At 46.3% G+C, this 12,221-nt stretch overlaps 1 protein-coding gene across 3 annotated transcripts in view; it reads right to left on the bottom strand.

Moving 5' to 3' along the window:
- NEURL1 (neuralized E3 ubiquitin protein ligase 1) overlaps positions 1–12,221 on the bottom strand; it is a 2,006,504-nt gene that overhangs the window by 1,520,930 nt on the left and 473,353 nt on the right. For 2 of the 3 annotated variants that reach the window (XM_069611715.1, XM_069611712.1), the window contains exon 3: positions 2,175–2,234. The exons of the other annotated variant lie outside the window; for it this stretch is intronic. In XM_069611715.1, the coding sequence (XP_069467816.1) occupies positions 2,175–2,234 (60 nt within the window). The remainder of the gene's footprint in view (positions 1–2,174; positions 2,235–12,221) is intronic. 3 annotated transcript variants of the gene reach the window in all.

Raw genomic sequence — 12,221 nt, 5'->3', positions numbered from 1 at the left:
CAGCCCTGTGGTTAAACTCACCCAGCAGACAGGTTGTCTATGCTGTCAACTGCCCCCCACCCAATTCAACACTCCTCATGGCCCTGTGGTTAGACTCACCCAACAGCCAGGTACGTTGTCCAGCGTGTCGTGCCATGTAGCGGGGCAGCGTGGAGTTGCGCAGCATCATGGAGTCATGTGTGGAGCCTGGGAATCTTGCACAGCAATGTGTGATTATTTTGTGGGCATCGCACACCATTTGAGGGAATGGTACAGCTTCCTGTTGCGGTACACTACCTCCACAGCATGCCGGACAACCAGCTCCACATGTGTACAGTCGAGCGCACCTATTGCATTAGGCATGCCTGCAAGTGCATGGAATGCTATTTTGGTTGTATTCTCCTCCTCCGCAGTCCCTGGTATGCTGAAGTGGTCGCGTACGTGGGACAGGAGTGCATCTAGCACCTGGGTGAGCACACGGGAGAAACAGAGTTGGGAGATTTCATGCAGCTGACCCACTGTATGCTGATAAGTGCCTCTGGCAAGGAAGTGTAGCACACACACTACCTTCAGCAAGGGGGGGATGGTTGTCCGGATATTGATTAGACTCACCAGGTCTTCATGTATGGGGACAACTATAGTGGTGATGGTGCCCCTGTCCAGTTGGTACAGGGTGTGGATCTGAGCGGGGGTGAGATTGAATGTGGTGGCCCTTAGGCAGGGGATTGGTGGCTGCCTGCGGGGTACAACCGCCTGCACATTGGGTATCTGCTGGCCCATGATGGCACTCCTTCTCCTCCTGCGCCACCGCTACATCCTCTGTGGCTCACTGCCTCCTCAATGAGTACCTGTGCAGGCATGTCCTCCAGCTCCAGTACTGCTAGTGCTAATGGTAGCATTGTGTATTTGGAAGGGGTGTGGTGTGTGGGAGTGGTCCTTTTGCCTCCACCGGTGCTGACTGTGTGCATCTGTGGCAGGTTTCTACACACCAGATTCCTATTAACGCCTGGTCCGCGATGCCAGTGTTTCCGGCATCATTGTATCCGTTATTACCGGCATGTCCATGCCGGTGGTGGCATGTCCGTGCACCTCTTAAAGTGGACTTACATGTCACATGCCGGTGTCACTGGCACGGCTGCAGCGCCTCACCACTGATACTGGCAACAGCGTGGCCGGCCACGGCGGGCCCCTGATGATGCCAGTGACACTGGCTCGTGACTCGGGTTGCCCCAGTCTGGTAAAGGATGCCGGTACGGTAATACAGGCAACAATATTTCTGGAACAGCATACTTGTAATGAGGCCCAATGTCTTTATGATCTGCAATGTCTTGAAGCTCTACAGCAGATTATAAAAGCTATACATTTGGTGGCTGTCATGCAATCAATGACATTGGGAAATGCTCTTAGAATCTTGCAAATCAGGCTTTGAAGGAGTATATTGCGTCACTTGTTTATGAGCATTGCATTTGGTTACCACTTCTGTTGGTAATGGCAGATGAGGAGGACATGTTGTGGAGTAGCAATGATCTTTAATCACATTCCACAGTTTCAAGGTGGTGTTTAACTCAAATTAAGGCCAATGTACATGAACATCCCTCATGACAACAATGCATGGAAGTTCTGATGGCTGTAACATCCGTTTTTGTCAAATCACCATCATTGGAAAACATACGCCAACTTTTTTGTAGTGTGGTCTGCATTTTTCTAGGCCTCCATTTTATAGCAATTAAAAACAATTTTAAACAGTGTTGGACACCTTCAAAAAACCTTTTCCATTGACAATTGTTTTGAATATTATTTTGCAACCAAAAGTCAAAAGAAATAGGTTGACAGCGTCATCAGGTCCAATACAGCAATATGCATGCAACAAGCAGGAGTGCAGTATCTTCTTATGTAATTACCCTTGTTTTTTTTTTTTAAATGATGGGTTGTAACAACTGAAATTCTGCCTGTGTCAATTTCCGGCTTCGTGATATGATAATTCGAAGAGTGCAAAATTAGACAAAAGAGCATTAGGATATGACCTGCAATGTATTTTGTGTTCATCGGCACAGAACAGACTGAAATGTTTAATCATATTTAGAATTTGTTGAGAAACTTTTCTAGAACAATTTCCAAACCAATATACATACACAGTTCAATGTTTCTGAACGGTTACATTATTGAAAAGGCAAAAAAAAACATCAATGGCATACCGGATCTCCTTGGGTTGAATTGTAAGGTCCTGAGAGAAAAGTAGCCATCACTGTCTGCTCCTGCAGGACAAAAAAATTAAGAGACATGAAAGAAAGGCAACACATTTGACACAAAGAAATGGCATGGTGCTGTACATTCCACTAGGCCTAGGGACAGCATAGATGTACATTACTGACATGCATGCTTCCACTTCTAACCAGATGCACCCAACCCTCAGTGAAGCAATAAGCAAACACGCTTGGCATACCTGTGCTCCTTGGCCTGTGTCATAAGCTCCAGAGAGAAGAGTGTACATCGCAGTCTCCTTTTATGGGACAAGAAATGAAGAGGCGCACGTCAAAGGCACAATATTGGCACAAGGAAAAAGAATGGTGTCGAGAGAGTTCACAGACATACATTAGTGATTTACATGATTCCACTTGTAACCGCAGAGACAGAAATCCTGTAAAGCACAATGCTAACACATTTGGCATTCCTGTGCTCTATGGGATGCGTCTGATGGTGTAGATAACAGAATGGCCATCATGGTATAATCCTTTTTCATTGTAATTGAGATGGACAGAGCCAGATGACAGAATGATCACACACGCAAATATGAAGGGCAATACTGGCCAACAAACTACCATTACAAATATGATTCACCCTGCTGCTATAAATTGTCACAAAATAAAACATATCAGCAGTAATGCTAAGCAACAGTGACTCTGATACAAATCATGAATGCTAGGTGTCAAAAATGGTGTGCCAGGCGGCCACCAGGGGGCACGGGCAAGATGGCCGCCTGAATCTCAAGCTCCCCGCATGGCCCCTGGAAACTCACGGAAAAACATGCCTTAAGTGCTTTTTAACCCCATCTATCAGAGATCGTTGAGAAGGGGAACCGCTGTGGACTACCCAGAAGCTGGTCCGGACTTCGGAGATGCCCCCGTTCCTGAGATAACGACCCGTGAACGGCGACCCCCCTGCACCTAAGGGAAGGCCCCGGGCAAGAGCCGCACATCGCCTAGCTGTGTAGCGGTGGGAGGAGTCGAATTCCCCACCTGCTCTGACTCGCGCACCAAGGCCTGATGTCCTCTCGACGGCTCGGACGGGCCCTGCGGAGATCCCCTTCAGCGGCTGGGGCCACACGGCTGACGGCCCCCACCTCTCTGGACATCTCAGAGGAGCCCCCACGCCGGATGCGGCGGGTCATCCGACCCCACCAGAGAGGAGTAACGGCCCGTGCGACCAACACACAGGCCCCAACGCCGGGCAGGCCTTCCGAGAAGTTCCAACGGCTGCCGGCGACCAGCCCATCCATCATTGGGGGTACAGGGGCACCACCGCCACACCTACCGCTCTAACCACCAGTGATTCGCCCGTGCCCGGCGCAACGCGGAACCATCTCAACGGCCCACGTTTCCACACCTGACCACCACCCCAACGGCCTACCTCCCCACAGGGCTCCAGATTAGTGGCGAAGGCGCCCACCCGACCACCGGAGAAGGCTCAGGCCGTCACAGGAGCGCGCCTGGGCCACCCAGCCACCCGGCGGACACCTCAGGAGAACCCTATAGCTCGGTGCGATCAATACCCCATGAACTGGAGGGAGACCCTTGCGCAATACCAATAAACGCCTGGGTCCCTCGAAATGGAGACCGGCCCTGCAGCCTCGCAACCCCCGGACATGAATGCCATACAGAGCAACATCCAAACGATCCTAGAAGAAATTAGGGGTATGAGGACAGACATGGGGGCCAAGTTGGCGGACCTCACGGCCAAGGTTTCAACGCTGGAGGATCGGGTAGAAGGGGTCGAGTGCAACCAGGCATCGACGGACATCCTTTCGGTCACTGCCCATCTCCCCAAGATCTTCCCGATGGCGTTGCAATGATACACTCCTCAGGGACCCAGTATTTCGTGATTTCATGAGGCAGGAAATGCTGGCCTACTTTGAGACAAACGACACCGGCGAGACAGATATGTCTATGGTGTGGGATGCCGCAAAAGCCACTTTCAGGGGCCTTCTCATAGTGGAGGGTTTGAGACGTAAACGGGAGAGAGGCCTAATCGAGGGTAAACTCTGCGCAGAGTTGGGCGCTCTGCGAGCCAGACTGGGCCTCCCGGGGGTGGATCGAGGGGCTCTCCTGGAGGAGATGCAGGGCAAAAGACAGGAACTCCATACGGTCCTCATAGGGGAAGTCATCAAGAAAATGAGATACACTAAGCAGAGGTACTATGAACGGGGAGACAAGGTGGGGACCCTACTGGCGCAGAGGGCTCAGGGCTGCAGGGTTGAGAGGGGAGTATCTCGTCTCAGGGATGGAGTTTGCGGGATTCACGGGGGCCGCGAGGAAATAGTGGAGTGTTTCGCTGACTATTACAGCAAACTCTACTCCAAAAAGGCAGGTGAATCACTGGAGGACATCCGCGCCTACCTGGCAGAACACCCTCTGCCTAGGCTGTCCGATGTGGAGCTAGAGGTCCTGGAAAGAGAGATATCGGAGAAGGAGGTGGAGGGCGCCATCAAAAGACTGAGGGTGGGAAAGGCACCAGGGGAAGACGGCTACACAGCCGACTTTTACAAACAGACCCAACCCGTCCTGCTGCAGCCCCTGGCCAAATTGTTTAACCAGATCAGGAACCGGGAGTCCATCCCACCGACATTCTTGCAGGCCCTCATCACTGTTATACCCAAACCCGGCAAGGACCAGGCGGAATTTGGGTCTTATAGACCCATCTCACTCCTCAATCTGGACGCTAAGATCTTTGCCAGAATCCTGGCCACCAGACTTGAGGGCTGCCTCCCACGCCTGGTGCACCCTGACCAAGCGGGATTTGTCTTGAACAGACAGGGTTCTGATAATATGCAGAAGACGCTCCATGTGCTTGCCTCGAGAGGGGTCAGCGACGAAGGCGCGCTTCTGCTGGCCCTTGACGCGGAGAAGGCCTTTGACAGGGTCAGCTGGGCCTTTATGAGGGAGGTATTCACGACCCTGGGTATGGGCCTGAGGTGGCTGGGTTGGATCTCCGCGCTCTACTCCTCCCCCTCCGCTAGAGTGGTGGCAAATGGGACCGAGTCGAGGACGTTCCCCCTCGAGCGTGGTACACGGCAGGGATGTCATTTGTCCCCCCTAATTTACGCGCTCGTGATGGAACCATGGGCAATCTCGATCCGCAACGATGCGGCCATCAGGGGAGTACAGGTCGGAGAGATGCAGTGCAAAGTCTGCCTTTTTGCTGACGATGCACTGCTCTACATCACAAACCCATCCCAAACAGTCCCCCGAATGCTGCAGGGCCTCTCGCGCTATGGGGACCTATCGGGGTACAAAGTTAATCTGGAGAAATCGGTGGCGTTCACTCCAGTATCGCCACCAGGCCCTCAAGGTATTGCATCGCTGGCACTACCCCCCCCCCGCAGAGGATTGCTAGAATGAGGCCGGGGTACTATCCACATTGCTGGAAGTGTAGGACCGAAAGGGGGGATCATAGTCACATGTGGTGGAGGTGCCTGGTGGTCCAAAAGTACTGGGAGGAGGTTTTGACATGGATTAAGGGGATAGATGGGGTGGAGCGGCCTTCCTGCCCCTGGCTTCTTCTTTTCGGAATTGACATTGGGGACGATCATGAAAATACCCATGACCACATGCTCCAGGTCATGTTGGTGGCGGTCAGATGCTGCCTGGCACAAAAAGGGAAGAATCTCGGAATGCCCGGGGAAAAAGCATGGGTAACCAAGGTACGGGCCATTTACGACATGAAATTCCTCACGCATTTACTCGACGAATCTAGATCCAAGATCGAGGAAATATGGCTCCCCTTCTTCGAAAAATACGGCCGCACAGTGTAATCTTAGGCTCTGGACCCGGAGAACCCCCCTCTGGGGACCTCAGGCCAGCGTTCACTGGTCCAACTCCGAATCTTTCAAAGCTCGGCCCATGACTTCGGCGTGCCAAGTGCACAACATGTAGACTTTGCTATGCTCTTTTCAGAACCTGTCAAATACGCAATTGTTGAGAACTTGAACTGGTGGGGGGTGGGTGGCTGGGAAGGGGTTGGGGGCGAGGGGTTATAACTGGTTTCCTGTTTATTCATGTTTAAATATGCTCTGCATTGTTGTAACACAGGCGCGAAACCTAATAAAATTTGATTTTCAAAAAAAGAAATGGTGTGCCAGAGCATGTCTTTTCCTGCAGAACATGAAATGAAAAGAGAAGTTTGTGAAAGTTTTATGATGCTATCAAATGGGATGAGGGTATACAATTAACTATGTCCACAAACAGCCAAAAATTATCTTGTTAACATTCAAGCTCTCAATTCTAAACCCATAAACATGCATCCCTGTGTATTCTGAGTTGTTTCCAAGGATGCTGTGAAAGTTACTGATGTCCTACGTTCAAGGTGAAATAGTTTCTACTCTGCCCACACAATCCGAAGACAGGTTTTAGTGAATTGGCAACTATCAATCCCAAAGCAATATAAAAATTCACAATAATGCGCAAACTAAGCATTCGGCTTATAAGCGTATACTGGTATTATTTAGTGGATAACCAAACACTGAGGCCTTCTTTACCTACGGGTAACAAATACATTCAGGCAGGAGGAAAAGCATCTACTGGCACAACAGCAAACTGATTAGGATAGCATATTCTACTAGTGAAGGACAATAAAATAATTGATAATAGCGCCATAGATTTTATCATGACTCAGACTAGATACTGTTCAACCCAAGTTACAAAGCAATGGTGAGTGGCACACCTGACTGCCCTGCAAAGTGTCTGATGGTTCGGTAAAAGCGCTAGATTTTCCCGTTTCCCCCATGTGAACAATGTATTAAATAGGGAACGAGGCAGAGACAACGACAGAATGTAAACCATTTTGATAAGTAAAGTACTTTGCAAACACCCGATGCACCACATGGACAATTACCAATGGCATGTCTGCTGTTAATTGAAAGGACTTTGCAGACCTAAACAATGTAAAAAGCAACCCACAGTGCAATACTTCAACTCCAAGAGAAGTGTCAGAGGGTGAAGTGAGAGTACTTGATATCCATGGCTTCTGTTGTGTCAATGATAAGAAAGGGGTTAAGAGAAAAAGTCATGGTTATGAGATCAGCAAATTTGATGGGGCAACACTTTAAACTGAGCATAGTTGTTACAGATATTAGAGAGAGCACTTTTTTAATGTAGAGCACACAATAAACTGTGACCTGAAATTAAGCTTTGAGTGCAAGGTCGAGTGCAAGTAAAAATATATTGCTGGATAAGTCTCACGCATTGCTCAATAAGTAAAATGGGTCAGGAGGCAAAGGTTAAATTCAATGATTAAAAATATACTTGAAATGCAATACGTAGGTCTTCACACCATCAGTCTATATCATACTCACTTGTCTGTGGTCATGCGCAAACAAAGTAGCTAGACCGGTTGCAAGTTGTTGCAAGCAACCTCTGAGTCAGTCAGGGGCATCTCTTAGTATATTCTCAAGACTTGTACATATCAGCTGTAAGAAGTCGATTGCAGATGCAGAATCAATTTCCTTGGACATCAGCCAATACATCATTGGCACAGCTATCAATTTCATTGTGTTAAAAGCCACACTTGAACAACCATTGTTGTATTAGCACCCCATGTTTTGAAATAATGTGTAGCACCGTCCAGGAGTCTTCAGACGTATGTTTCTGGGACACAAGGGCAGTGAAAGGCTTGTTTTGACTCAAGCAAGTTCTGAAATATATTGTTTTTATTATACACAATGCAGTTGCATAAAATAGAATTACATAACAAAGAGTAGTCATTGAATTGGACGATTAGTGGGAAATGAAAAGAATCCATCTCGATAATTTAAAATCCTACTTGAAACAGAATTGTAAATATGTTTTTGATAATATTGATACATGATATGATATGATGTTGCATTTATAACGCCTGTACACAAGTGTTTTGTGTATTGTTTTGCAGATTGTAGAAAGAGGAAAGAGGACAATAGTTAGTTCAGGGGACCATCAACAGCACACAAATAAACATAAGTAATACCTGCTTACCATTGGTGCTTGGCGAAGTTCACATTGCTGTCCTGGATAGTGGTCTGTTCCTAGTAGAGTGGTAGTGAGATGTTAAAAGTGAAAATCAACTTAATACTGCATGCTTAGGAGGTGTGTATGTGAAATGTGGGCTGATATAGGATAGGTAGTCATTTTATTCGTTTTTAATTGACTGCTCTGCATTTTATGCAACAAGACACACAATCTGAAGACACCTGTCAACAGGGCACATTGTGGAATGAGTGAAGATGGTAAACAAAAAAGAAAATATGATTAATTAGAATCAAAATCACATGACCTGATCAGGAGTAACAGTAACCAAATGTGCCTTGCGGCCCCTCAAAAAATGTTATCACACCCTCTTAGAATCACAACATGGTGTAACATCCTGCTGAATACAATCTGCAAGTGATACGATGTATGGCCCGCTATTAATTTAGTTAGAGGTGCATTTGCTGGGAACAAAGTGCTACATTTGCATGCCATGGAAGCTTGTATCCCTTTAAGTAGTCAATTCACTCTGAAAAGAAGGCTGTTGTGGCATCTTACTGGACATGTTGCTTTCCCCCCTGTGTAACATGCTGCACAATTGATTCAGTTACTGCTATTGTATATCGTTTGCAGAGACCTATATGATGATGCGAGGCAACATCTAGACAGATGGCTAGTTGACAAGCAAGAGAAACCGTGTCTATGGGGGCACTTGTTTGCATGCCCTCGAAGCTTGCATCCCTATGACCAACACAATTTAGTGTGAAATGTCAACAAATTAATTAAGGCTTCAAAAGCCAATAATGATGGGCTGGACTCCACTGAGCTAAGACTCTCTAATAATTGAGACCCAGAGCTGTTTTTCTATCGTATCGGAGGCAGCTGGTGAGATGTGCTGCAGTGTTTTTGTCTCTCTATCCAGTGTGTCCTGATACTTGCTGTTCCTGGTGTTGGTGCCTGACCTAGGTGCTTTCCTACTAGGCGCTTTCCTCTAGCAGGACGTTGGACGCTACAGAGGAAGCTGCAGAACTCGATTGCTGCGGCGTGAAGCACTTCAGACACCGTAAAGTGAAGTCGCCGAGCAGCAAAGCGTCCTGAGGTGTCCCGCGGTATAACCAGAAATGTTTCTCCTACCATGGGCTTAGACGCGGTGGCATTAAACATCGAGGAGACAACAGCTGACTAAGCCGCTGTGGGTGCTGAGCGACTATCAATCACACTTAGCTGTCTATAGCGTTCTGGTAATTAGGAGCGTTCTTTTTTTATGTTTACTCTTTACCTTTTGTCATTTTTCTCTGATTCCCTTAGCCTCCCACAAACTCGGCTGCTCACCCTCTGCCCTGATCACAGTTGTTTGACTGCCGTTGTGAAGGGAAGGCTCCTCCTGACCTTCTTTGGATGCTATTGCATTTATTCCTATAGCTTGGGGGTGCATGCTGGAGTGTGGCTCCCTATTAAGGGCTATAGCCAACCGCAGCCTGTTTGTCTTTTCTTTATACACATAAATATCCTCCTTGTAACAGGGTGGCTGGAAGTCATCTGCGTACTGGACATAAGCGAGGGGAGAATGCTGGGCATGACCCCTTTGATCCCGCCCGCTAAATTGAATCACTGGCAGCACGCTTAATTGTATATGTGTGACTTGGTGGCTATTCAGAGAAAGCACTGAGTTGCAAGAGTTTACTTTGATTCAGAACGTGGGAACACTGTGAAAATATTAAAATGTTGCATAAGTGGTGGCTCTTTGGCGGTACCTATTTATTTTGTTTGATTCGCCGACGGGCCCCTCCTTTGTGCTTCCCGTTGTCCTTAATTTCAGGAAAACAGCTACGGTTTTCAGGAATATTGGATACAAAGGTCTGTGACCGGTGCTCTCTGCTATATGTGGCAATAACGATATTGCAGTAATATGACTAAACTATATAATTTGCGCAGTACATCTGTAGGAGAAGACTCCAAAGCAATTAATTGCGATGGAAAACAGGCGAGGGATAAAATTCCTATTTTGGACGAAAGATTCATTTTTAAAGCTCATCACTCAGGGGGGGTCGTTTCTATCCCCCGCAAAGCATCTTTCCCAATGATAACCAAAAACCGGGAAGCTCCAAAATGAGACGCACTGAAATCAGATCAAAGGATAGGGTGGAATCTACCCTGGCACACCAACTTGTTAGAAACACTCTTAATTCAGATCTGGACTATACATTGACTGCAACAACAATGAAGAATGTAATTGTGAATCATTTCCTAATAACAATAGCCATGCAAACAGAAGAGAGTGAGAAGGCCACGCCTATTAGGGATCAACAATCACCTCGAGTTGGTGTGGAGGAGACTGAACATGAAGGCCCTACAATAGAACTGCGAGACGAGGAAATACTAAATGCAGTGTCTTCTGTGCCCATTGACCTATCCTATGACTTGAATGAGATTCCAGTTACAGTTGAGAACTCTGATAGGAATAGATTGCAGGATCAGCATTGGGGTCCCCCTACCATAGCAGCTTTACATTTTGTTTTAAGCTCTCTGGTAAAAGGTTTGCGAACTTAAAAATGGAGGTCCAGCAACACTCAGAAATCCTATTGGAAATCTCAAAGGATATGGAAATTAATCTATCTAATTTGGTGGCATTAAGAACAGCGGTTAAGGACTCTGTGGGCAAAACACATGCCAACATCCACTCAAACTCTAATAAATTCACTCAGAAACGATTGACCAACTATCTGATCAGTGGAGGGAGACGAAGGAGGTGATAACTATCCTGAATGTAAAATTAGGGGAATCAGCAAAGGGCGCTGCATAAGATAGATGTCCTTGTGCCCTACAAGCAACCTCCTTTTCTCCTGGTGAAAACATTGGGAATGATACTCCTTTATCGGCTTCAGTAATGGAAGAATTTGCTCGGCTTGCACAATTGGCTGAGCAATTGGATCCTCCCCTAAAAAAACTAATGGAAAGACAAAAAAGATATAAAAAAATTAACCAAGGCACACGATGAAAAATCCTCCATGGAAGAGAGGGAGACAAGAACGACTAAGGGTTACAAACTGAGAAGAAAAAAGAAAAAACAAAGTTCTGATACAAATTGATTTATTAAGAATCTTAAAAGACAAGAAGTTGAAGAACAACAAAGGAAAAAAAGCAAGAGTATCAAATCAGATTGTGAAAAGATTGAAGGTAAAATCTCCCCAAATAAAGTTAAAACATCTCAGCCTGTGACCCCTGTTCTCGCTATGACAAAGGCTATGATAGGGATCCAGACACACTCAAATCAACCACCTCTAAAATTGTTCCAATTTATTTGTCTGCCAAGTAAAAAGCGAAAGAAATGACAACTTGGTCAATCCTAAGGAAACAGATTCTCACAAAGTCATTGATTAAAAAAACCCTCAAAGGAACCTATAGGATTTCCTCTCCAAAATTCTGTTACTATAGATGGCCTATCAATAATTAAAACTACAGATAAAATCGAGGATCCTAGAGAGACACAAAATGCTTCGGAAACTTCAAACATTATAAATCATAAGGATAAAATACTTCCTCAAACAAGGGGAAAATCCTATGAACAAAGTCAGGACTTAAGTTTGTTTCTAACAAGGACAACTGAAGAAAATTTCAAACAATCTTCATTGAATCAGCCTAGAATCCTGTTCGAGATGAAATCGATACCGATTTTGAAATACCTCTTAACAACTGATATTGATCGGGTTAGTTTTTCGTATGCGCCAAATACCAATGTTACGGAAATCAGATTGAAGTCGAGACTGTGCTTAGAAACTATTCTAGATGCTGAAGATGAATGGGTCAAAAGGGGTTTCATGATATCAAGGAACCCCCCTGTAATGAGTGCAACTACAATATCCGAACCTCTATCTCGAGACATGAATAAAATTCAGCAAATACCTGGGAAGATGGCCCCAACATTACCAAATGTTTGGGACATGGTCCCCAAGATTGTATCACAGATCTTCCACAAATTGGGCTATTCTCAACCGAAGCTCTAACCAATGACTTAATTCGTAGTTTATC

The sequence above is a fragment of the Ambystoma mexicanum genome, chromosome 8 (assembly GCF_040938575.1).
Source record: "Ambystoma mexicanum isolate Mex_15411 chromosome 8, UKY_AmexF1_1, whole genome shotgun sequence".
NCBI lineage: Eukaryota > Metazoa > Chordata > Amphibia > Caudata > Ambystomatidae > Ambystoma > Ambystoma mexicanum.
This window is presented reverse-complemented; position numbering and strand designations above follow the sequence as displayed.